Here is a 27,931-nt window from a genome sequence, read left to right as displayed (position 1 = left end):
CTCATGGAAAATGTTTGACTTCTTGCTAATAAGAAAATTATCTAATTACTCAATTCAAAATTAATGGTTATTGTGCAATAGGTGTCTTTCGCAACAACTGCAGAAAAGAAAGTTTCTAAAATTGAGGACAAGTAGCTAAATATTATACATACTTAGGAAACTACAAAAAATTGTCTGTGGATTTAAAAAAATCCACAAAATACAACAAAACCCCCTTTATGTCTCTCTGGGAATTTATGAAAGAAACAGGATTAATGGTATTAAAAAAAATAAACTAGACATTGCTGGCAGTAAAGTCAACATGAAGAAAAAATTAAAAACAGAGACCATGTTATGTAAATCAGGGAGATAAGAGTGCTTTTATTCAGCACAGTACAGTTCCACTTATGTGGACTGGACTCTTCTTTCTGCTTTGGTCATTAAAATCCCTTTAAAATCCTCTGAACTCTCAAAAAATATTGTTTTGAGGGCGCCCCAGTGGCTAGGTTGGTTGAGCATCCAGCTTCAGCTCAGGTCATAATCTCGTGGTTTGTGAGTTTGAGCCCCGTGTGGGGCTCTCAGCTGTCAATGCAGAGCCTGCTTCAGATCCTCTGTCCCCCTCTCTCTGCCCCTCCCCCTCTCATGCACTCGTGCTCTGTCTCTTTCTCTCTCTCTCTCAAAAATAAATGTTTATTTAAACAAACAAACATTGTTTTGTAACCCAAAACATCATCTCGTCTGAAGTACTTCAGTCTTTCTCACACATTTTAGCTTCTAGTTGTATGCTGTTCTCTTGTCATTTGGTTCCCTGTGTCCCATCTTGGCCCATGCAGCCAGAGTGTAGACTTAAAGGCAGCGGCCATGCCTCACCTTGTACCATGCTCTCCTCAGAGCCACAATCATGCTTACCATCAGCAGTATGGAGAATGGTTAAGACCTCTGCATTTCCTTCAATGATGCCTACCTACACTTGCTAGCCATATGACTTTGGGCAAGTTACTTCGTCTGTCTTCCTAAACCACAGTCTCCTTGGCTGTAAAATGGGGACAATGACATCCTCAGCCTCCTGGTTGTGAGCAGATGAAGGAAAATAATTCACAACATGTGTTCTGCAGACCACCTGGTCCCCAGGAACCCCTAAGTAAATGGCAGCCCACTGCTACTCTTCCACACATAGTTGCTGACTGCTGTGGAGAATTCTAATCATCTACCATGTCCAGAAACAAAATGATGGTTCTAGTCTGAAATTAGGAAGTCACATATTTTATATATGCAGATGGGGTTTCCTTGTCTTAGGAATCTACTGAATTTCATTGATATTGTTTCCTTCATCCACACTGTAATAACTCGGAATTCAGGATGGGTCTTATAAACAATTTTCTAAGTAGCTGAAAGATGTTTTGCCTTGTGATCTTAGATTCCATCAAATCCAGTGTAAATTTTATGGATTCTTTTAAAGGGAGATTTTAAAAAGAGAATTGAAGCGCTCACAAGCCTTCTCTTCTTCTATGTTGCTTTCACGCTTTTAACTCTGCCCCATGAGCCCTTGCCTCAGAGTGCCATCGTTATGATCCTTTTAACGCCTTAGACAAAGGAACACTGTTTCTCGGTCTTTCATTGTTACAGACAAATGTTTTTCAAGCCACTTGACAACATTTCAACTTGATATTTGGTACTCTGGAGGCAGAAACCACGGTTATTAGAGCACTCTCATAATTAACATGTTTATTTGGTCACTACTGTCTTGAAAAGCCTTAATGATGTTGATGTATGTCCTAATTTTTTCCCAGAACATTTATGGATTTTGCCTGTTGCTCAAGCATAATTATTAATAATGACTCCTTTTATTCTCAGGAGTACCCTGGTTTGGATGACAAATGATATGGATACCCCATGTGACGACTAAGGTAGGTCTGAAATTTTTGGCTTTAATACCTTGTATTTTAATTTTGTCTTTGTTATTCACAAACCTGGCTTTTAGTCAGTCATTTGTATGGTCTTGGCAGTGTTCATTCCCTTCTATTTTTGCTGCATGCTGGTTATACAATGAAAAGCAAAACACACATGGCCTAGCTCATGAAGTTTACAGTGTAGTAGAGCCGCAGATATTCATTAATTATACATAAAAAAATGTCACAGCTCCTCAGGAGAGGTACAAAATGCTACGGGTACCTATAAAATATAACACATGGGAGGTGGGGTGGAGCCTTACAGGCAATGGAAATACACCTGGATTATTTTCTGCCCCTAAGAGGATGTCATTTTAATATAGTGCTCAAAATGTCCCTGTGTTTGCCTTGCATTCGTTTACCATGGTGAGGGGACACTTCAGTACTAAGAGGCTCTTCTCAGGACAGGCATGAAGGAATAATTGTGTGTGTGTGTGTGTGTGTGTGTGTGTGTGTGTGTGTGTGTAAAGGGCAAAAGGCAGAAAGTTAATTCTTGGTTTCTATTTAAGTAGTAAAATGATGATGGGAGCAATAAAGAGCAAGGGAGAGAAGTGAAAAATAGCAATGTTTGGGATTACACATAATTTTGACATTTCTGGTTTGTTTTTCTCCTGGATTTCTTTTGGAACACTTTTTTAAGCATAGGGCAAAAATGCTCCAAGAATCTTGACTTGTGATGACAGAAAATGAAGCCCAGAGAAAGAAGGCACAGAACCCAGATTCAAACAGGGGAAGAAAAAAGTTAAAAGGTGCTCATAGCCATGCTGGCTCCCATAGTACCTGTCTCCTTCCTGAGATCTAGAATGTCAGCACCCCAGCAGATTGTGAGTTGGAAATTCTGGGTCTGCTCACCCAGTTCTGAATGAGCATAAATTCTCTGCGAGGGACACTTTAGACTACAAATATGAAAAATTTCTCCTCCGAAAGAACTGAGGGACCAGAAAGTCAGTATGGGAGAAAGTCTGCTTATGAACAGGGTTCCCAGTTACTGACAAAACACCAGGTGTGTTCATTTACTTCCAAGATCCTACATGATTAACTGGCCTGCTTTGTGTTTATCTGTTGCCTGAAGAGCCCATTTCCAGCACAAATAGGTCCTCAGAAAGACAGGAAATTAAACAATGGCTGTCTAAGTATACAGGGCCAAAGCCACACACACACACACACACACACACACACACACACACACACACACAGACTGTTCCATAGTGCCTGCATAGACAATGTATAAATTATGATGATACATCTTAATCCCCAGGCTCTGCACTAATCCAGATAAATTTTAGATAAACGTCAACTTAGTGGTTGGCCAATATTTTATCTAGCCAAAGTTCTGCTAAATTGTAAAGACATAATCCTACTTAAAAACTTAGCAAATTCACCAGAGATTAGAAATAAGACAGTGGCGGTAACGTGTTGATTTTTCACTTAATAATGTGTACTTAACACATGTGTGTATTAATGTGTGTCTGATGTGTGTACACATCACATGTGTAATTAATGCAAGTTGTTAGAGCAGACAGAGCTCTGACTTGGGGTTCAGAGACCGAGGTTTAAATCCTGGCAGTGCCATTTGTCACTGGTGTGTCCTTGGCAAATCTTTGAGCCACAGTTTTCTCATCTGTATAGTGGAGATACTGTGATGAAATTTGGTTATCTTCCCTGAGTTCTCAGAATTTAATAAGATAATACATGACAGTACCCAGTAGTGTCTGGCATATACTAAGTCATCTATAAATTGAAGTTGCATTGATTGTGTTTAGGTTCAAAATTCTCATAAATAATTGATGATATAATTGTGGGTTTATTGCTGGGTTTTCCATTCAGTTCCAGTGATCTTCGTGTCTATTTTTATGCCAGTACCATACTGTTTTGATTATTACAGCTTTCTATTCGAACTTGAAGTCTGGAATTGTGTTAGTTCAAGTTTTTTTCCCCTTTTTTCAAGATTGCTTTGGTTATTCAGGGTCTCTTGGCTATTTGGTTCCATACAAATTTTAGGACTGTTTGTTGTAGCTCTGTGAAAAATGCTGTTGGTATTTTGATAGGGATTGCACATAATGTGTAGATTGCTTTGGGTAGCATAGACATTTTAACAATATTTTTCTTCCAACCCATGAGCGTAGAATGTCTTTCCGTTTCTTTGTGTAATCTTAAATTTCTTTCATCAATGTTTTATAGTTTTCAGAGTACAGGTCTTTCACCTCTTGGATTATTTCTAGATATTTTATTGTCCTGTTGTATTGTTTTTGTTTGTATTTGTAAATGGGATTATTTTCTTAATCTCACTTTCTGATTCTTCATTATTGGTGTATAAAATGCAACAGATTTCTGTACATTGATTTTGTATCCTGCGACTTGACTGAATTAATTTATCAGTTCTATTAGTTTTTTTGGTAGAGTCTTTAGGGTTTTACATATATAGTATCATGTCATCTTCAAATAGTGAAAGTTTTACTTCTTCCTTACCAATTTGGATTCCTTTTATTTCTTTTTGTTGTCTGATTGCTGTGGCTAGGACTTCTAGTACTGTGAAATGGATGGAGGTAGATAGTATAATGCTAAGTGAAATAAGTCAGTCAGAGAAAGACAAATACCATATGATCTCTCTTGTATGTGGAATTTAAGAAACAAAACAACAAACAAAGGGGAAAAAAGGGAGGGAGGGAGAGAGAGAGGGACAGACAGACAGACAAACCAAGAAAGAGACCCTTAACTATAGAGAACCAACTGACGGTTATCTGAGGGGAAGTGTGTGTGTGTGGGGGGGGATGGGTGAAATAGGTAAAGGGGATTAAGGAGTGCATTTACGATGATGAACATGGAGTAATGTATGGAAGCCTTGAATCACTATACTGTACACCTGAAGCTAATATACCACTGTATGTTAACTAGGAATTAAAATTAAAAACTTAATAAAAAATTCTCATATATAAACCAGATGACAACTTAATATCTCTACATCATGGTTTTCTCATATTGAATGTGGTCCAACTGCTCTGATCACTTATCACAAGTTATTATAGAGATCAAGTAAGATACTATATAAGAAATCATCATGAAAACTACCAATGTCTTTACATCACTAAATTCTATTCCTGAGACCAATATTACACTATATGTTAACTAAGTAGAATTAAAATAAAAACTTGAAACGAATAAACCAAGTTACCAATATCTTTACAAATATAAAGCATTACCCTTTTCTGTCCATTGTCTGTTTGAGTTTATAGCAACTTGTGTTATTTGCTTGTTTTCACTTAGCACAGATTCCCCAAATGAAGGAGATACATCCCTATATGTCACCTTTTGTCTAATGCCAATATTCATTGATTCTGGTATTATTATTTACTAACTGTGACCTTGAGTGAATTAAGCTCAATGTGCTCATTTTTTTTTTAACCTTCAAAATGGGGACAATAAACCTACCTCAAGCGACTGTTACAGGAGTTCAGTGAGGGTTACCTGTCATGTTCAACAAGGACTTTGTTGACGCACCAGGTTGTGCATTCTCTCCTGCACATTCAGTACATTCAAGGCTGTCCCCTTGGACCCAACTGACCTGTGGATGATGCGCTGGCTCTGCAGGTAGTCCAGGGCCATGGCCAGCTCACAGATGAAGAGCTTCACGGTGTCTTCCTGGAAGCGGACATTCTGCTGCAGGTGATAACGCAGGTCCCCGCCCAGCAGGAGGTCCACTACCATGAACATGTCCTCCTCATCTTGGAAGGAGTACCTGGAATAGAATTAGAAATGAAAGTGTATCGAATACATTTACACGCTAAAGAGGCCCAGAGGCAAATCACACCTCATAGGTCAGAACAGAGTGTTCTTGACCGAAGAGATCAAGCTCTGGGAGCAGATGGTCTATCACTAGCTCTGTGACCCTAGACCTTCAGTTTCCACATGTAAAAAGGGGAATAATAACAATATCTACCACATTGATCATAGTAAGGAACAAATATAACATTTAATGTCTCCTGCCTGACATATAGTAAGCACTCAGTAACTATTAGCTTACAAAGCTATAAAGCCCAGGAAGTAAAGAAAACTCCACTCATCCACTTACCGGTAACAATCAGATCCTAACCACACTCTTGCAGTAGGTCCATAAAATATGAATTACAAGGTGTCCTGGAACCATTCTCATTCCCATTTTTCCACACGATCAACTTCATTACCCAGCAACATTATAACAAATCATGTACCACATTAATGATAAGAAAAAAGATATAAAAGGGCAATAAAAAAGTAAATGCATGGTACAAGGAAGTAATTCACTCAGTCTTTGGGGTGGGGAGGTAAGGGAAAGCTTCTCAGCAGAAGTAAGACCTGAGTCACATTTTGAAGGATGGTGACAGTAATAACCACAAAATAAAGCCAGTGCCACTGATGTCTCCATTAAGTCACTTCCCTGGGGCAGGTGCTGAAGCCTTCTACAAGTGGCACCCCCAAAATGCTTCTACAAGTGGCACCCCCAAAATGGTCCCCAAAATGTTGGTCCTAAGCTCCTATTTTACAGATGAGGAAATCAAGGCCCAGTAATTTGCACAATGTCAAACACCTAATAATACATGGTAGAGGTGAAGAGTTCTCCGGGTCCAAAAGTAAAATTTGACAGAGAAAAATAGCCCATATTAAGCACAGGCATGGGAAGGAAATAGTGTGAGTGGGGAAAAGAAAATAGTTTGGGTTTCCTTTAACAGCAGGTATGATGGGGCAGCTTGAGCCTAGAGAGGAACACACCGGGCAGATCCCATGACAGGTGCCTGTAAATGAGGCTGTAGGCGTCAGGATGACATTGAAGAGTTTTAAGCAGGACATAGAATCAGGCATGGACTTCACACTTGAAAGAGCATGGGGTGGAGAGTTCGAAAGAGGAAATGAGACACAGGAGAGGGGAACCGGCCTCTGCTGTTTGCAAAGAGCCTCTTGTAAAAATGTGTTCCTGCTGCTATGATTTGTTTTGTTTCCTTCAAAGCACAGACATGGTTTCTAGGCACAATAAAACTCTCTGTATCAGCACTGTTTTGACATGTTTCTTTTGACATAATGTCACTGAGATCACATTTCCAAGTTTTATTTGAATCAAAGAAGTGCCTGCTAGCAGTGCCCAGGGATGCGGACTAATTCCTAGTGACAAATTCTTTGCTTAGGAAAGAAATGTAGAATATCAATCACTTGAAGAACCGTACTTAGTATTTTTTATTCTTCATAACATAATGATCATTGTGCTAAAGAAGGAGGGAACGTGCAAGGAAAAGAAACAAGAGAAACTCAGTGAAGCATTAATCTGAGGCAGTAACAATTCTAATGGAGACTAAAAGTCCCTCATGCTTACTGGTCCAATGAACAAAATTTTGTTTACCACCAAAGACTGATTCACAAGGAAGATGACAGAAATTAAGCCCTTGGGGAGGGAGTTTAGACAGAAACACAGCAAGTGCTTTGTAAAAATCTGACAACGAATACTTTTTCATATTGTCTTTTGGAAATGATATTGTTTACCTCAGTGTCATGACGTCTGGTCATCCCTGCTGTAGGTTTAATGAGCACCAGAAAAGATGCCTGGATCCCTGCCATCTGGTTCACACTGCTTCCCACTGCACTACTACACATTGTATTTGTTGTGTTTTATAGGTCTTCCAGTAAGTAACGATGTGCTAATTAACATCTAATCGTGCCTGGGACCTGTTGCACCTTGGGCTGCTCTCAGTTAATGAAACAGAAATGATGATCCCTCATGGGATATGAGCAAGTCTGTTGGGTTAGGAGGCAAGTGGGGTAGGGGTGGTAAGATGGGCGAGGCCTGGGTATCAAAAAAAGGAGAAGAGAGCACTAGCCATAAACATAACTAGATGCCAAGGGAAACAGCCTATATGGACAGGCTAGCACACAGGTCAGCTGTTGACTGTTCGGCTCCCCATGGGACGCAGGTGGAGGTGAGAAACCGAGCGACATACCTAAGGACTCCTCTCCCATCACTCTGCTTAACTCTAAGTAGGGGCGATGATATTATTAAATTTGCCCTGATGAACAAACTGCTTTTACAGAGACTTGAGTTATTTTTATTTCAAGAACAGACTGATAAAGGTGCCAGGCATGGCGAGTTAGCAACAGTGTTCTACTGTGCAAGGGATTATTAATCAAAGAAAGAAGAAGCCCAGGCAAGAGGCAACATGCTTCCTTTGTCCAGTATGAATATAAATTTATTTAATCATGGAGTCAGTTTGGCTGTTAAAAATCATCTTTCTCGGGGCGCCTGGGTGGCTCAGTCAGTTAAGCCTCCGACTTCGGCTCAGGTCATGATCTCACAGTTTGTGAGTTCAAGCCCCGCGTCGGGCTCTGTGCTGACAGCTCAGAGCCTGGAGCCTGCTTCGGATTCTGTGTCTCCTTCCCTCTCTGCCTCTCTCCCACTCGCGCGTGCGCGCTCTCTCTCTCTCTCTCAAGAATAAAAATGTTAAAAAAAAATTTTTTAAAAATCATGTTTCTCCTGCAGCATATGAGATCTGAAGCCCTTCAGACAGATCTTAAAAACTCTCAGAGAAAGGGAAGATAAGTATTTGATTTTCCAGAACCATATCCAGGAAAATAGGTGGGCATGATACAGTTTGGTGATAACTAGAATATGCAAGTTCATATCGTAGTCTGGTATTTATTAATAAAAGAGTGAGAGCTTTCTTATGCCTTGCCCATTTATCACAGAGACTCGCTGTTGCATTTTTATGACTTTCATTTCTTAGCCGACAGCTCCAAAATTATTAAGTCTGGTCCCAATGAATGTGAAATGCACTGCAGGGCACTCACTGGGATAAGAGGTATGTAGCAGAAGACTACCACCTAGTCAGCCCTGTTCCATCATGTTTGACCCAGACAACTACAATAGCTCTTCCTAGGTCTCTCTGTACAACCTTGGACCTCCCCAATCCATTCTCTACACCCTAGTTCTATTTTTATGTCATGAGTCTTGCATCATCCCGCCTCATAAAGCCCTTTCACCTCTTTCCATGGTCTGTAGGATCCTGCATGTCTGTCTCTGTTTACTTTTTCATACTTCTCTTTAGATCTTTCTCTTCCATTCCTCCCCTACTAGTTCATTCTCTCTTTAGCCTTAGAAGACTGTGATGTTGTGTGGCTCGCGCCTATCTTCATGATGTTGTCAGTGGCCTGGTTCTTTTCTCTTCATCTTTCACCCTCAGCCCAAGTGACACTTCTTGCAGAGACATTTCTGACACTCTATATTTAATCAGGTCCTCCTGTTATATACAATACCATATTCTTGTTCACAGAATTTAGCATAATTTGAAAATATTTTCTTGTATGCTTTTGAATTGAATGTCTTCATTCCCACAATGCCATCAGGATGCAGTCCTGCTTTTACTCATCCTTGACTCCTTAGTACCTGGACACTGCCTGAAATGTACCCTCTATAAATAGTTGTAGAGAAAAATAACAAGTTAATAAATGAACTGAAGAAAGGAAGGAGATAAGGTTAAAACACAAGTTTTGGGTGTGTCTGATATACATTCCCTAGGTTCTATTTTTAGAAATTAGCATGGTTACCAATTAAGTTCAAAGAAGTCACTCATATGCCTAAAGGTGTCTCATGGAAGCCATCTTGAGGTAAACTGGAATCTGAGCATTGGAAGAGATCTAAAATATTTCCAATGCAGTGTTTTTCAAATTGTGGCTTATAACCCATTAATGGGTTGTGAAATCAGTTCTGTGGGTTCTAACAAGCCCTTTTTTTGAAGAAATAAAGTAGACTGTAAAGCATAGGAAAAAAATGTTGTTAACATGGACTACTAAACATTGTCTATGAAACTTTTGTTTTTGTGAATATAATGTGCGTCTCTCTGGGTATATTTACTGGGTTGTAATGAAAAATATATTTCTTTCTAGGGGTTGCAGTAAAAAAAAGTTTGAAACATGTGACCCTAGGAAAACCTGCTGCTTAAGGCCAAATCCCTATTCAGACTCTACCTGAGCAAGGGTCAGTTCTGCTAGCATTATCTAGAAAAGCAATGGAAGTGAATTCCTGACATTAGTTATCACTTCTAAAAGTTCTCAGGTTTTGGAGAAAAAAAGATAGCGATTTATTCATCAAAGGAAGAATTAATTAAAAATCCAAAATACAGTTAGAAAATATGTCATTACGGTTGGGCTTACATATCACATGTGAATTTGGAGCAAATCTGTTAAACGAAACAAACTCAGAGAAGATATCTGCACATTGGTAGTAATTTTACGTACCATGTGGCAAAGAGTATATTAGATATGATATTTGTAAAGTAATTAGCATAAACCATGGCACATAACATAGTAGTAAAGGACATGGCCCTGAGACTGCTTGTGTCCAAATCCCAGGTCTTCCTCTTAATGTCTTTATAACTGGAACAAGTTAGAAAAGCCCTCACCATCCCCATGTATAATGGTACATACCTCATAGGGATATCGGGAAGATTAAGCGAGTTAATATATATTAAGTACTTAAAACAGTGCCTGGAAGATAGCTTGTAATGGGTAACTGTTAGCTCTTATTTTAATTACCTTTCTCTTTCCATCCATGAATATCAAATATAGCTCTGGTATGAAGCAGATTAATTTTATGCAGCTGTTTCCTCTTATTTTATAAGAGGCAATTATATGAAGACATTTACTGCCAATGGTCTAAGCAACATGGTTCCCGTTAACTGAACTTTTACTATGTGTCTGATACCATGTTAGGTACTTTGTGTGTTAATACATTTAATTGTTACTACAAACATATGAGGTAAATAGTATCATTTCCCCATTTTTATTGATCCTAAGGAGTCACGTTTAATCCTCAAAAAAAAAAAAAAATAGCAAACCAAATCCATCAACATACTAAAAAAATTCTACACCATGGCCAAATGAGATTAACACCTGGAAATCAATTAATATAATACAACATATTAATAAAATAAAGGACAAAACATATCATCCCAATAAATACAGGAAAAGCATTTCACAAGATACAACACTGATTCATGATAAAAACTTTTAATGAACTTGAAATAAAAGAGAGCTTCCTTAATCTGATATAGGGCATCTGTGATAAAACCTACAGTGACCATGATACTTATTGGGAAAGACTGAATGCTTTACCTCTAGCATCAGAGGGAAAGCAAAATCATCTGCTGTCACTTCTATTTAGTGTAGTACTGGAAATTCTACCCAGTGTAACTAGCTAAAAGAAAATAATAATAATAATAATAATAAATAATAATAATAAAAAATCAGTAAAAGACATCCATATCAGAAAGGAGGAAACAAAACTACTTTTAATCACATACAACATGATTCTGCATAGAAAATCATAAGGAAACCGTGAAAAACTATTAGAAAAAATAAAATATGTAAGGTTGCAGAGTACTAGATTGATATGCAAAAATCAATTATATTTTTGTAAATAAGCAATAAACAGTATGAAAATGAAATTAAGTACAGCTGCATTCACAAAAGTTTCAAAAACAATAAAATGCTTTGGAATAAATTTAGGAAATTTTGTACAAGACTTTGCTTAGGAAAATTAAAGAGTTCTAAATAACTAAATACTCCATGTTCATGGACTGAAAGACTCAAATATTGCTAAGATTTCAGTTATGCCCAAATTGATCTATAGAATCAAGGCAATTCCTATCAAATTGCCACAAGCTTTTTCTTTTTGCATAAATTGACAAGCAGTTCCTAAAATTTACAAGGAACGGCAAAATATCTAGAATAGCCAAGATAATTTTGAAGAGGAAAAATCCAGAAGACTTTACCTTTCCAATTTCTAAATGTCCTATAAAGCTATACTTGTTAAGACAGTGTGGTACTGCCATAGGATAGACATATAGGTCAATGGAACAGAATTATGAGTCGAGAGATAAAGTTTCATAGTCTATTGATTTTTGGCAAAAGTACTGGGAAAGGAGAGTTGGTTTAACAAATGGTGTTTGGACATTAAAAAATTAAAAAATTAAATGAATTCATCCATTAAAAAATTGATGAATTAGACATTACCACAGTTCAAAACTTTTGCACTTCAAAAGACACCATTAAGAAAATGAAAAGGCAAGCAACAGAGTAGGAGGAAAGATCTGCAAAATATATAACCAATAAAGAATTATATCCAGAATTTACAAAGGACTATTACAACTCAATAATAAGACAAACCAATCAAAAAATGGGAAGAGACATGAACAGATATTTCACTAAGGAAAATACACATGAAAAGATGGTCAATATCATTAGGAAGTAGAAAAATGGAAATTAAAATCACAAATGTCATGCCTATCTGAATGGCTACAATAAATAAGAGATGATAAGAAATGTTGGTTTAGGATGCAGAGAAAAGGGAACCCTCATACACCTCTGGTGAAATGTAAATGGTGCAATCACTTTGGAAGGCAGTTTGTGAGTCTCTCAAAAAGTTAAACATAGTACTACCATTTCACCTAGCAATTCTACTCCAAGATATCTAAGCAAGAAAAGTAAAACATATTTCCATGAAAAGACCTGTACACAAATATTTGTTGCAGCCTTATTTGGAATTGCCAAGAACTAGAGAAAAGCTAACTATTCATTAACTGGTGAATGGACAGACAAAATGAGGCATATTCATCCAGCGGAATAGATTTCCGCACTAACGAGGAATGAGCCACTAGCACATTCTATAACACGGATGAGCCTCATGAACATAATGCTTTGTGAAAAGGAGCCTGGCACAAGAGATTACTTATTTGTAATGTAACTTACATGAAATTGCCAGAATGGGCCAATGTATAGATACAGAGAACAGATTAGTAACTGCCTGGGGCTCAGGGTGGGGCACGGAATTAACTCTAAATGGGTACAAGCAATCCTACTGGGAGGATGAAAAGATTTAGAAATCAATTTATAGCAATTATTGTACTACTCCCTAAAATTGCTAAAGATCACTGAATGGTTCCCTTGAAATGGGTGAATTTTATGACATGTAAAATATACTTCAATAAAATTGTTACTTTTAAAAAGGACAGCGAGTACAGGAAAAAAGGATGATGGTGTAGAGAAGTTATATATTTGTTCAAGAATCACACGTTAGGGAATTGTGGAGGCAGGATTGCATCCAAATCCACACAATTAACACACATACTGTGTGAACAAGAGCCAGTGAAGTTCACGAAACAAAAAGCATCCAAAGCTTACCATAAAATCCTGCCAGGGAATAGAATAATTATTTAAATGCCTTGGGGCACCTAGGTGGCTCAGTCGGTTAAGCGTCTGACTTAGGCTCAGGTCATGAGCTCTCAGTTTGTGAGTTCGAGACCCACGCTGGGGCTGTCTATGCTGACAGCTGCTTCCAACCTGCTTCCAATTCTGTGTCTCCCTCTCTCTCTGTCCCTCCCATGCTCACAGTCAGTCTCTCTCTGTCTCTTAATAATAAATAAACGTTAAAAAAAATGTAAATGCCCTTCGAGTCAACTTCCAGAATTCAACTTGTATGCCTCTTGGGTAGTCTGATTCCACTGGTGGGACGTTTGTGATCATTGGCCAGCCATCTCCATAAAAGAGTTTTTAAGAACCAATGTTGTCCTGTGCACCCAAATGATAGAACAGTTAATCTGTGTTTTTTTAGACTCTGAAGGGAGTACTCACAGCGGCTTTTCACAGTTTGGGAAGAGCATTAGCTTTTGTGAGAAAAGCTCCATCAGGAATGGGTCAAGAGGAGGTTAGGGTACACTGTCCCAGTCATTAAGTATGGATCAGAATTTTAAAATGTGTCTTTGGAGCAATGGCCCATCCTATTTCTCCTCTTGTGGCTCTGTAGCAATTTTCCTAATTGTATCTAGTGTGAAATTCAGGGGAAAAAATAAAACCAAACAGTATTATTTCACCTCATTCATTTGCCATGACAACACAGAAAGCCCAAAGTGTACACAAGCCTGATTTCAGTAGTTGACAGAAACCATACCCAGTTGTTGCTGTGTGTGTGTGTGTGTGTGTGTGTGTGTGTGCGCGCGCGTGCGCAACTGAAATGCCACAGCATGGATGACAGGCTGGGGTCAAGAAAGATTAATGGTTTGGATAACACTGGAACCAACTTGAGACAACAATGTAAATTCTCTCTGCTACAGATTTAGAGGAAGTGAATTTACAATCCAAATAAGTACAGACAACTTTTAGTCATTAATGTATCAGAGTGAGAACACTTCCATCAAGGTTTGAGGAGAGTAATGGTGGGCAAGGACAGGGAAAATGGATGCTCTCTTATGCTCTGATGGAGGCCAATTTGGTGGAAGCTCCTGTGAAGACATCTTAGAAACATCTCTTCAAAACCAAAATGAAAAAAAACCAAAAAAATCCCACATGGTTTTTGACACTGTACTTTCATTGCCAGGAACTTTCACTGTGGATACACTTGAAAAATCATAACACGATTTACTTACAGGAACACTCATTAGAGCATATAAAATAAAAAACAATTTGCATGCCTGTCAGTAGGGGAGCAAGTGAATAAATCACGGTAAACTCATACTACAGATGGCGCAACAATTTAAAAAATGAGGCAGATCTATATATTCTGATCTGAAAAGATTTCTAAGATATATTATGGCGACAAGGTGAGGAAAAGAGCAATGTTATACTACCATATGCATTATAGGGCAGATGCTTAGTGAACAGAAAAAGGATATATTTAAAAAAGGATCAACACAACCACAAAAGGAAAATAAAGATATTACACACATATGCTGGTATACGCAACTTCAGAAAAACCTAGCAGTAGGGGAAGAAGATTTGAAATTCATTTATGAAGTGATTTTTCTCTGGCTCATAAGTAGTCTTATAAAGTTCTTCAAGGAAAAACCCACACCTTCCACATCTTCATCAAAACATCCATAAATAGGGGCGCCTGGGTGGCTTAGTCGGTTGAGCGTCCGACTTCGGCTCAGGTCACGATCTCACGGTCCGTGAGTTCGAGCCCCGCGTCGGGCTCTGGGCTGATGGCCCAGAGCCTGGAGCCTGCTTCCGATTCTGTGTCTCCCTCTCTGCTCCTCCCCCGTTCATGCTCTGTCTCTCTCTGTCTCAAAAATAAATAAACGTTAAAAAAAAAAAATTTTAAAAAAACATCCATAAATGACCTCATCCACTCTTTATATGTTGTGTGTACAGTGTATCCAGGTTAAACACTCATGTATCTTAAATTTATAAACATGGGTAATTGGGAGTTTATGTAGATCTTTTTGGCAGTAGTTAGAATGAATCTGAGGGAACTACCTTCAAATAGCTATAATAAATACTCATGGAAACTTCCTTTTTAGTCCCAAGAAACTTCTATGTACATCTCAGGAGACATAAAGACTCTGGGTTTGGGTTCATCTCCCCTCTACCTCAGAATTTCTTGACTTCTTCTTGCCAAACATAAACATTACCCCTCTGTGTTCCCCTCTCTGGACTTCTGCAGCAGTCTGCCATTTCTTTATAGAACACTCCAGAAACCTAAGTATAAATGGTTTCATTGTGTTATATTGTATTACAACCATCAATATATTTTTTGGCCTGAATTTGTTATTTGGCTGAACCATTTGAAGAATTTGTGTTCTGCTCATCTCAGCTTCCATCAGCGACCTCTGGAATACAACTTGGTACAGAAGGAGGACTTGTTTAGTCAGTGGCCATTTTACAAATATTTATTATATCTTTACTCACACAAGGTGCTGAGAGTAAAGAACAAAACCAAGGAACATGGTTTCCCTCTCCTTAAAGCTAATGATCTGTAAGAGATAAATAATATTTGCACAACAAATATGTAGTCATAAAATGTGGTAGAGGCCATGAAAGAAAAGTGCAGGATACTAGGATAGACGCTGACAGAGGACGTACTTTTGATTGATGGGCAGAGGGCGGGTGGGGTGTCAGGATAGCCTCACACAATGTAACACACGTATTTGTCTGCTTGGAATCATAGATGACAGTCTCAAATAAAATGAGCAAAAATCAGCAAAAATCTACAATTTACACAATGAAAAACATGGTGGATGATTTTTAAAAATCACACCCAACAGCTTGCAGATTATTCTCCTGATATTCTGGTATACTCGTGAATGTTCCTCAAGCCCTGACCTTTCTCTGGACAGAGCTTTGAATGCTACTTTGTGATCTGTCAGCTCATTTGTACTGGCTCTGGAGATGTTATTTATGAAGTTTCCCTAGGGAAATTTTGGCTATTATTATTTTCTACAGAATCTCTTGAGACAGTTACCTCAGAGAATGACATAGCCAGTAAACAGGCAAAGGGGAATAACACCATTTGCTACTTATATAAAAAGAAAAGCCAAGACACAAGTTCAGATGATAATGAGGAACAATTAAATCAGACTCTTACCTATAGAATTTATCAGGGATCCAAAGGGGAAAAAAATGATGTAAATTAAAACTTTTTGTGCTTCATGCAACCGATTTCATAGACAGTCAAGTGGGATGTTTGGGTCATCGATGGGATCACAAATGGCCACTTGTGATTCAGAGAGTGGCTGCAGAGGTCCTAACTGTGCTGAGAGGTCTAGGATGTGCTGAGTCACACATTCTGACTGGCTGTTTCCCAGAGGGGATGAAGTGGAGAGATGAAAAGTTCATCTGGCACAAGTTATTGTCTCTGCCTGTCTAGCCAGAAAAGCAATGTCTCCTCACTGACCAGGTTCCCTTGCCTCATAACTGCAGGGCAAGAGGAGGGCTTCTCAGCGCTGCCCCCCAACATGGAAATTCTTATTTGTGCCCTTCATGCCCTCCTTCTAGCCTCTCCATTTTCTTAAAGTTTATTTATTTGAGAGAGAGTGAGTGGGGGAAAGGCAGAGAGAGGGGGAGAGATTGAATCCCAAGCAGGCTCTGCACCACCAGGCAAGAGCCCAATGCGAGGCTTGAACTCATGAACCACAAGATCATGACCTGAACTGAAACTAAGAGTTGGATGCTTAACTGACTAAGCCACCCAGGCTCCCCCAGCCTCTCCATTTTTACTACTGCCCACTTGCCTTCACCTGACTAGTGTTTATAGTCTAACCAGACCAACTGCATCTTCAGAAATGTTTGGATCTTTCTGCCTCTACCTTCCTCTCATGGGGCTTTTCTATCCATCTCTATTCTGATATCCAGCGGCTGGAACTCTACCAGAGAAGCAGGGAGGGGCATTATGTTGTTTTTTTTTTTTTTCCCAAACTGGAGAATATTCAGTTATAATCGGTGATTTTGTTCCACATCACCCATACCATTTATCAGGTTAAATGGCTCTTTAAATTTTTTTAATTGGTTTTAGAGAGCTAGAAGTCGTGATGAATATATAAATAATATTATAATAAAATATTCTATATAAATTATATAATCTAATATTCTAATAAATATAACAAATATTCCATTAAAATATATTCTAATAAAATATAAGTTAACCCTGAAGGTTTTAGAGAATTTGGGGGGTGGGATTTGGAGCCCAGATTTACCACCACTTTCTAGTTTTTTGTTTTGGGCAAGAAATCAAGAAATCTACTTCCAAAAATATACTTTTCACTTTATCAAACTTTGGTATAGTGAGGATACTGCCCTCAATTAAACTCCAATCTTGATTAAATATACCTGTATTAAAACAGCAGCAAGGGGCAACTGGGTGGCTCAGTCAGTTAAGCAACCAACTCATGATTTCGGCTCAGGTCATGATCTCCTGGTTCATGGGTTCGAGCCCCATGTTGGGCTCTGTGCTGTCAGTGTGGGATCCTCTCTTTCCCTCTGCCCTCTCTCTACTCATGTTCTTTCTCTCAAAATAAACAAATACACTTTTGAAGACATAAAAGAAATGAAAAGAGCAGAAAACTAACATCTATTATGTGCACTCTCAGGAGAACAACACAAAGCTGGATTCACTTTAAATTTATAACCACAGGTGTCACATGGCTACTTAGAAAATCTTATTCCAATCCTTTATTAATTTCAGACATTCATTCACCCGGCAACTTCTCTCCTCACAGTCTCCCATACTATGCCCAGTCCTCCTTCTCAGTTGATGACCTCACGGGTCACAGCCAGAATGACACAAGAACTCCTTCATCTGCCCACCAACAAATCTACCAGCCTACAAATCTGTACACTTACCTACTCTGCCTTCTCTCCTAGCACAGTGAAAGCAGTGCCCCACTTCTACCTAAGGCCAGCTCATTACCTGAGCCCCCTGTCACAGCCAGCTCACCATCTTCAGGAGCTCACTCTGGCATTCCTCCCCATTCTTCCCCACATTATCCATTCTTTCCTCCCAATGGGCTCCTACTCTGTGCCCAGACTTGTGTATGCACATCTAAAATGTGTGTGTGTGTGTGTGCATTTAACAATTAAAAATTTTAAATATATTTAACAATAATATCAATAAAAATAATATATAAGTATGAAAAACATAAAATATTTATAAATAACAACATACACATAAGAAAATAAATATACAAAATGTTTAAAAAATCTATATTATAGTATCTGATGATATATACAAAAAGATAATAGAACATGACCAACGAGCATTTATTTTAATAGAACGTGAACAAGTAAGGCTTATTTTAAGAAGCTCATTTTCAGATTTGCAAATCAATTAATTTACTTCAGCACATCATAGAAATGATCTCAGTAGAAAACACATTAGACAAATTATAGTAGATAAAAACTTCTAACAAACTAGGACTGAAAGAAAACTTCCTTATTGTGATGAACATTATCTACAAAGAGCCTAAAGCAAACATCATATGAAATCTTAGAATCTTGAAAACCCCCCATGAAATGAGGACAAACAGACAAGGATGTCTACTATATCCAACACTTCTCAATGCAAATGCAGTAAGTGTGAATATAAAAGTATCAAAATGGGAAAGGAAGAAGTTAAACTGTCATTATTAGTAAATGACATGATTGTAAATATGGAAAATCCTTAAGAATATACAGCCTAATGATCAGAATTAGTAAGAGAATTTAGCAAGTTCACAGGACACAAAGTCAATATTAAAAATCAACTGTAGGAGGAGCCAAGATGGCAGAACAGCATGGAAGCTTTTTGTGTGTCTCGTGTCCATGAAATACAGACAGACCAACACTAAACCATCCTACACACCTAGAAAACGGATTGGAAGATTAACACAACAATCTGCACAAACTGAACCACAGAATTCAGCAGGTACATGACACGAAGAGCTGAACTTGGGGAGCAAGAAGCCACGAAAGGTAGGGAACCTCTTTTGCAGGCAGAGAGAGGATGGAGACTGGAGGGGGGAGCATACAGGAAAAGCACCCCTCCCCAAAAGCAGCTGGAGAGAAAGTGGAAAATTGGAAACAGCCGCAGGGACTAAACTAAAAAGGGAGAAAGGAGAGGGTTTAAAGTCCATTAAGGCTGTAAACAAGGGGCGCGCAAAGGCTGCAACTCCACAGCTCGATAGGTGGCGGTGCTCTGGCGGGAAACGTGAACCCTCAGGAACAGAGCGGGGTCCAGAGGTTCTCGGGCCACATGGGGAAAAGTGGTTCCACTGCTGGAAGGACATTTGGTAGAGACTGTTGAAGCCACATGGTCCCAGCAGACCCCAGAAGGCAGCCACACTCGCTGGTGCTGGGGCAAGGTTGTTAAGGGTGAAGCCTGGTGTCAGATGTGTGTTGTGATTTTCCATAATCCCTGAAACGCTGCTGCTACACTGTCTCACGATCTTTTTTGGGGGCAACCTGGCACCTAGCTGCAGTCTTGGGGCACCGGCAACAGCAGGGTCCAGCGGGTGTTCCTGGGTGCAGCTGACATTCGGCCATTGCTCAGTGAGGCCCTTCCACAGAGGGGCAGAACCGGTCAAAGCCACAGTCCTTCGGAAGTAAGGGGCTGGGGAAAAAGCCACATCTGAGACAAAACTTGGGAGAGAGGTACTGCCTGTGGCCTGGGCACAGAGAGCGGAAAAGCGGGGAGGGGATGAGAGTTGAAGATGGAGGACCAGTGCGCGATTGCTGATCCAGGAGAACAGACTGGGTAGCTGGGTGGCGCCATTTTCACCGCTCACTTGCATGCGCACGTACTAGCACCACAACAATCCACCCCAGTAGGCTAGCAGCGCCATCTAGGGGACAGCAGAGCTGTTACACCGAGCCCCGCCCAACTGGGCCAACTTTGCTCTTCAAGAACACCATCTCACCGCCAGCTTAATTTATGGACTATAAAGAGCTACATGGACTGACCTCTAGGGGAAAATGAAGCAATTTCAGTCCTACTTCAATCTGTTAGCAGGTTCATCTATTCAACTTTTCTTTTTTCTTTTTCTCTTGTTCCTTTTTCTCTTTTACAATTCTTTTCTTTTTCTTGAATACAGAAAGAGAAAAGACTCATTTTTATTTTCAATTTTTATTAAAAATATCTGTCTTTAATTTTTATTACTATATTTTTTACATTTTTGTAAATTTTTTTCAAATTCTACTTTACTTCCATCATTGTATTTTAGTCTACTTCAGTATACTCACCTTTTCAAATTTTCACACAGTTTCTTTTTTTCTTTATTTTTCTTTTTTCTCTTTCATTTCTTTTTCTTCAATACAGAAAGAGAAAAACTTCATTTTTACTTTCAATTTCTTTTAAAAATATTTTTATTTAATTTTTATTACTATATTTTTTGCTTTTATGTAATTTTTTTCAAATTCTATCTTACTCTCATTTTATTTCAGTCTACTACAGTGTATTCACTTTTTCACATTTTCCAATGCTTTCTTTTTTCTTTTTTCTTTTTCATTTCTTTTCTTTTTTCTTAAATACATAGAATGAAAAAATTCATACTTCGTTTTAATTTTTATCAAAAATATTTTTTGTTAATTTTTTTCTACTATATTCTCTACTTTTGTGTATATTTTTTCAAATTCTATTTTACCCACATCATCTCATTTTAGTCTACACTTTAGTGTATTCATTTTTTCAAATTCTCAAACGATTTCCTTTTTTTTTTCCCCTCCCCCCTTTTATTTTTGTTTCTCTAATCTGTCAAACCACTTTCAACACCCAGACGAAAACACACCTAGGATCTAGCATCATCTCTTCAATTTGTGTGTGTGTGTGTTTTAATTTTTAATGTTAATATTTTTTATTTTAATTTTTTTAATTTCAATTTTTCTACCTCATTAATTCCTTTTCTGCCTTCAAAATGACAAAATGAAGGAATTCACCCCAAAAGAAAGAGCACAAAGAAACGACAGCCAGGGATTTAACCAACACAAATGCAAGCAAGATGTCTGAACCAGAATTTAGAATCACGATAATAAGAATAGTAGCTGAAGTCAAAAATAGATTAGAATCCCTTTCTGCAGAGATAAAAGAAGTAAAAAATAGCCAGAATGAAATTAAAAATGCTATAACTGAGCTGCAATCACGGATGGATGCAGCGGTGGCAAGGATGGATGAGGCAGAACAGAGAATCAGCGATATAGAGGAGAAACTTGTAGAGAATAAGGAAGCAGAAAAAAAGAGGGAGATTAAGGCAAAAGAGCATGATTTTGGAATTAGAGAAATCAGTGACTCATTAAAAAGGAACAACATTAGAATCATAAGGGTCCCAGAGGAGGAAGAGAGACAAACAGGGGTAGAAGGGTTATGTGAGCAAATCATAGCAGAAAACTTTCCTAACCTGGGGAAAGACACAGACCTCAAAATCCAGGAAGCACAGAGGACTCCCATTAGATTCAACAAAACCCGACCATCAACAAGGCATATCATAGTCAAATTCACAAAATACTCAGGCAAGGAGAGAATCATGAAAGCAGCAAGGGAAAAAAAGTCCCTAACCTACGAGGGAAGACAGATCAGGTTTGCAGCAGACCTATCTACAGAAACTTGGCAGGCCAGAAAGGAGTGGCGGGATATATTCAGTGTGCTGAATCAGAAAAATATGCAGCCAAGAATTCTTTATCCAGCAAGGCTGTCATTCAAAATAGAAGGAGAGATAAAAAGTTTCCAAGACAAACAAAAATTAAAGGAGTTTGTGACCCCTAAACCAGCCCTGCAAGAAATTTTAAGGGGAACTCTCTGAGGGGAGAAAAGATGAAAAAATATATATATAAATAAATAGACACCAAAAGCAACAAAAGATTAGAAAGGACCAGAGAACACCACCAAAAACTCCAACTCTACAAGCATCATAATGGCAATAAATTCATATCTTTCAGTACTCACTCTAAACGTCAATGGACGCAATGCTCCAATCAAAAGGCATAGGGTAACAGAATGGATAAGAAAACAAGATCCATCTATATGCTGTTTACAAGAGACCCACTTTAGACCTAAAGACACCTACAGATTGAAAATAAGGGCATGGAGAACCATCTATCATGCTAATGGTCAACAAAAGAAAGCCGGAGTAGCCATACTTGTATCAGACAATCTAGACTTTAAAACAAAGACTGTATCAAGAGATGCAGAAGGGCATTATATCACAATCAAAGAGTCTATAGACCAAGAAGACCTAACAATTGTAAACATTTATGTGCCAAAAGTAGAAGCACCCAAATATATAAATCAATCACAAACATAAAGAAACTCATCGATAGTAATACCATAATAGTAGACTTCAACACCCCACTCACAGCAATGGACAGATCATGTAAGCAAAAAATCAACAAGGAAACAATGGCTTTGAATGACACATTGGACCAGATGGACTTAGCAGATATATTCAGAACATTTCATCCTAAAGCAGCAGAATATACATTCTTCTCCAGTGCACATGGAACGTTCTCCAGAATAGATCATATACTGGGACACAAATCAACCCTAAGTAAGTATAAAAATATTGAGATCATACCATGCATATTTTCAGACCACAATGCTATGAAACTTGAAATCAACCACAAGAAAAAATTTGGAAAGGTAACAAATACTTGGAGACTGAAGAACATCCTACCAAAGAATGAATGGGCTAACCAAGCAGTTAAAGAGGAAATTAAAAAGTATAAGGAAGTTAATGAAAATGATAGCAACCACAACCCAAAACCTCTGGGACACAGCAAAGGCAGTCATAAGAGAAAAGTATATAGCAATCCAGGACTTCCTAAAGAAGGAAGAAAGATCTCAGATACAAACCTAACCTTACGCCTTAAGGAGCTGGAAAAAGAACAGGAAATAAAACCCAAAACCAGCACAAGACAGGAAATAATAAATATTAGAGCAGAAATTAATGCTATTGAAACAAACAAACAAAAAAAATACAGTAGAACAGATCAATGAAACCAGAAGCTGGTTCTTTGAAAGAATTAACAACACTGATAAACCACTAGCTAGTTTGATCAAGAAGAAAAAGGAAAGGACCCAAATAAGTAAAATCAAGAATGAAAGAGGAGAGATCACAACCAACACAACAGAAATAAAAACAATAGTAAGAGAATATTATGAGCAATTATATGCCAATAAAATGGGCAATCTAGAAGAAATGGACAAATTCCTAGAACCATATACACTACCAAAACTGAAACAGGAAGAAATAGAAAATTTGAACAGAACCAAAACCAGTAAGGAAATCGAATTAGTAATCAAAAATCTGCCAAAAAAACCAAGAGTCCAGGACCAGATGGCTTTCCAGGGAAATTCTACCAAACATTTAAAGAAGAGTTAATACCTATTCTCTCGAAACTGTTCCAAAAAATAGAAATGGAAGGAAAACTTCCAAACTCTTTCTATGAAGCCAGCATTACCTTGATTCCAAAACCAGACAGAGACCCCACTAAAAAGGAGAACTATAGACCAATTTCCCTGATGAACATGGATGCAAATATCCTCAACAAGATATTAGCCAACCGGATCCAACAATACATTAAAAAAATTATTCGCCACGACCAAGCAGGATTTATACCTGGGATACAGGGCTGGTTCATTATCTGCAAAACAATTCACGTGATTCATCACACCAATACAAGAAAGGACAAGAACCATATGATCCTCTCGATAGATGCAGAGAAAGCGTTTGACAAAATACAGCACGCCTTCTTGATAAAAACCCTCAAGAAAGTAGATATAGAAGGATCATACCTCGAGATCATAAAAGCCATATATGAACGACCCAACGCTAATATCATCCTCAGTGGGGAAAAACTGAGAGCTTTCCCCCTAAGGTCAGGAACAAGACAGGGATGTCCACTCTCACCACTGTTATTCAACATAGTATTGGAAGTCTTAGCCTCTGCAATCAGACAACACAAAGAAATAAAAGGCATCCAAATGAGCCAGAAGGAGGTCAAACTTTCACTCTTCACAGATGACATGATACTCTACATGGAAAACCCTAAAGATTCCACCAAAAAACTGCTAGAACTGATTCATGAATTCAGCAAAGTTGCAGGATATAAAATCAATGCACAGAAATCGGTTGCATTCCTATACACCAACAATGAAGCGACAGAAAGAGAAGTCAAGGAATTGATCCCATTTATAGTTTTACAAAAAAAACATAAAATACCTAGGAATAAGTCTAACCAAAGAGGTGAAAAATCTATACACTAAAAACTGTAGAAAGCTTATGAAAGAAATTGAAGAAGACACAAAGAAATGGAAAAAGATTCCATGCTCCTGGATAGGAAGAACAAATATTGTTAAAATGTTGATAATACCCAAAGCAATCTACATATTCAATGCAGTCCCTGTAACACCAGCATTCTTCACAGAGCTAGAACAAATAATCCTAAAATTTGTATGGAACCAGGAAAGACCCCAAATAGCCAAAGCAATCTTGAAAAAGAAAACCAAAGCAGGAGGCATCACAACCCCAGACTTCAAGCTGTACTACAAAGCTGTAATCATCAGGACAGTATGGTAGTGGCACAAGAACAGACACTCAGATCAATGGAATAGAATAGAGATTCCAGAAATGGACCCACAATCGTATGGCCAACTAATCTTTGACAAAGCAGGAAAGAATATCCAGTGGAATAAAGACAGTCTCTTCAGCAAGTGGTGCTGGGAAACCTGGACAGTGACATGCAGAAAAATGAACCTGGACCACTTTCTTATACCATACACAAAAAGAAACGCAACATGGATGAAAGACCTCAATGTAAGACAGGAAGCCATCAAAAAACTCGAGGAGAAAGCAGGCAAAAACCTCTTTGATCTTGGCCGCAGCAACTTCTTACTCAACACGTCTCTGGAGGCAAGGGAAACAAAAGCAAAAAGGAACTACTTGGACCTCATCAAAATAAAAAGCTTCTGCACAGTGAAGGAAACAATCAGCAAAACTAAAAGGCAACTGACAGAATGGGAGAAGATATTTGCAAATGACATATCAGATAAAGGGTTAGTATCCAAAATCTATAAAGAATTTATCAAACTCAACACCCAAAAAACAAATAATCCAATGAAGAAATGGGCAGAAGACATGAATATATACTTCTCTAAAGAAGACATCCAGATGGCCAACCGACACATGAAAGAATGCTCCACATCACTCATCATCAGGGAAATACAAATCAAAACCACAATGAGATACCACCTTACACCTGTCAGAATGGCTAACATGAACAACTCAGGCAACAATAGATGTTGGCAAGGATGCGGAGTCTTTTGCATTGTTGGTGGGAATGCAAGCTGGTGCAGCCACTCTGGATAACAGTCTGGAGGTTCCTCAAAAAGCTAAAAATAGAACTACCCTATGACCTAGCTATTACACTACTAGGCATTTATCCATGGGATACAGGTGTGCTGTTTCGAAGGGACACATGCACCCCCATGTTTATAGCAGCACTATCAACAATAGCCAAAGTATGGAAAGAGCCCAGATGTCCATTGATGGATGAATGGATAAAGAAGATGTGGTACATATATATGACGGAGTATTACTCGGCAATCAAAAAGAAGGAAATCTTGCCATTTGCAACTATGTGGATGGAACTGGAGGGTATTATGCTAAGTGAAATTAGTCTGTCAGAGAAAGACAAAAAACATATGACTTTATTCATATGAGGACTTTAAGAGACAAAACAGATGAACATAAGGGAAGGGAAACAAAATTAATATAAAAACAGGGAGGGGGACAAAATAGAAGAGATTCATAAATATGGAGAACAAACTGAGGGTTGCTGGAGGGGTGGTGGGAGGGGGGGATGGGCTAAGTGAGTAAGGGGCATTAAGGAATCTACTCCTGAAATCATTGCTTCACTATATGCCAATTTGGATGTAAATTTTAAAAAATAAAAAATAAAGTTAAAAGAAAACTCAACTGTATATTGCTAAACAAGCAACAAATTACTAGAAAATAAAATTTGGTAAGTAATTACCATTTGTAATCATATCAGAAATATGCATAGGCATAAATCTAAAGACAGATATGTTAGCTCTCTACAATAAAAAGTGAAACCCAGGAGAGAAATCAAGGGATACCTAAATATACAGGAAGATACATAGATATATATAAAATTTATGAAGGAAGGTTTAATTTTTTTTTAATTTTTTTCAATGTTTATTTAGAGTACTCTAAATATTTTAATTTTAATTATTTGTGTATTTAGAGAGAAACAGAGAGTGAGTAGAGAAGGGGCAGAGAGAGAGGGAGACAAAGAATCCAAAGCAGGCTCTAGGCTCTGAGCTGTCAACACAGAGACTGACGCGGGGCTGGAACCCACGAACCGTGAGATTGTGACCTGAGCCGAAGTCAGTCGCTTAACCAACTGAGCCACCCAGGCGCGTTTAATATTTTAAAAAGACCTTAATTCTCTCTGAATTAGATTCAATGTAACCTGCTACAAATACCAGTACTTTTTTTTTTTTTTTTTCAACGTTTATTTATTTTTGGGACAGAGAGAGACAGAGCATGAACGGGGGAGGGGCAGAGAGAGAGGGAGACACAGAATCGGAAACAGGCTCCAGGCTCTGAGCCATCAGCCCAGAGCCAACGCGGGGCTCGAACTCACGGACCGCGAGATCGTGACCTGGCTGAAGTCGGACGCTTAACCGACTGCGCCACCCAGGTGCCCCTACCAGTACTTTTAAAATGCAAGTTGACAGGGGCCCCTGATTGGCTCAGTCGGTTGAGCATCAGACTTCGGCTCAGGTCGTGATCTCACGGTCTGTGAGTTCGAGCCCTGTGTCGGGCTCTGTGCTGACAGCTCAGAGCCTGAAGCCTGCTTCGGATTCTGTGTCTCCCTCTCTCTCTGCCCCTCCCCCACTCATGCTCTGTCTCTCTCTCTTTTTGTCAAAAATAAATAAACATTAAAATAATTAAATAAAATCCAAGTTCACAAGCTGATTATGAAATTTACATTGAATTACAAAGGGCCAACTCCAGTCAAGATAATCCAGAAGAATTATGTTACTGAATTCTGCTCCTTGTAGAATGCTACAGTAATTAAGGTAGTGTGATAAATGTGTAAGTGTACACACTTAGTGTATTGATTAGTAGTAGTGTAGTGTATTGTAGTGATTAGTGTAGTGTATTGATTAGTAGATCAATAGAACAAAGTCTAGAAATCCGTACATATTTGGTGGCTTGACTAGCAACAAATGTGTTACTGCAGTGCAGTAAGAAAAGGAGAAACTTTTCAGTGAATGGTGTTGGGTTAATTAGATTTCCTTATGGGGAAAAAGTGAATCTTGACCCTCGATGACAGATGTACATGTAAACGTTAAAACAGCCATGCTACTACGAAACAGGGTAGAATATTGTCACCTTGGTATAGGCAAAGATTTCCTAAACAGGACACAGAAGGCACAACTGATGAGGAAAAGATGGATAAACTATATACACCACATTTAAATCCAAGCTTTTTGACTGCTAAAAAAAATAATATCCTGGGGTGCCTGGGTGGCTCGGTTGAGCGTCCGACTTCAGCTCAGGTCATGATCTTGCGGTCTGTGACTTGAGCCCCGCATCAGGCTCTGTGCTGACAGCTCAGAACCTGGAGTCTGCTTTGGATTGTGTGTCTCCCGCTCTCTGCTCCTGCCCTGCTCGTGCTCTGTCTCTCTCTCTGTCTCAAAAATAAATAAACATTAAAATTAA

The 27,931-nt window shown here is 38.5% G+C and overlaps 1 protein-coding gene across 3 annotated transcripts in view; it reads right to left on the bottom strand.

Moving 5' to 3' along the window:
• Nucleotides 1-27,931, bottom strand: part of STK32A (serine/threonine kinase 32A) — a 133,483-nt gene that overhangs the window by 60,955 nt on the left and 44,597 nt on the right. For all 3 annotated transcript variants that reach the window (XM_045492998.1, XM_045493008.1, XM_045492989.1), the window contains exon 5: nt 5,491-5,664. In XM_045492998.1, the coding sequence (XP_045348954.1) occupies nt 5,491-5,664 (174 nt within the window). The remainder of the gene's footprint in view (nt 1-5,490; nt 5,665-27,931) is intronic.

The sequence above is a fragment of the Leopardus geoffroyi genome, chromosome A1 (genome assembly GCF_018350155.1).
Source record: "Leopardus geoffroyi isolate Oge1 chromosome A1, O.geoffroyi_Oge1_pat1.0, whole genome shotgun sequence".
Classification (NCBI taxonomy): Eukaryota; Metazoa; Chordata; class Mammalia; order Carnivora; family Felidae; genus Leopardus; species Leopardus geoffroyi.
The sequence above is the reverse complement of the archived record's forward strand: the minus strand, read 5'-3'. Positions and strand labels throughout refer to the sequence as shown.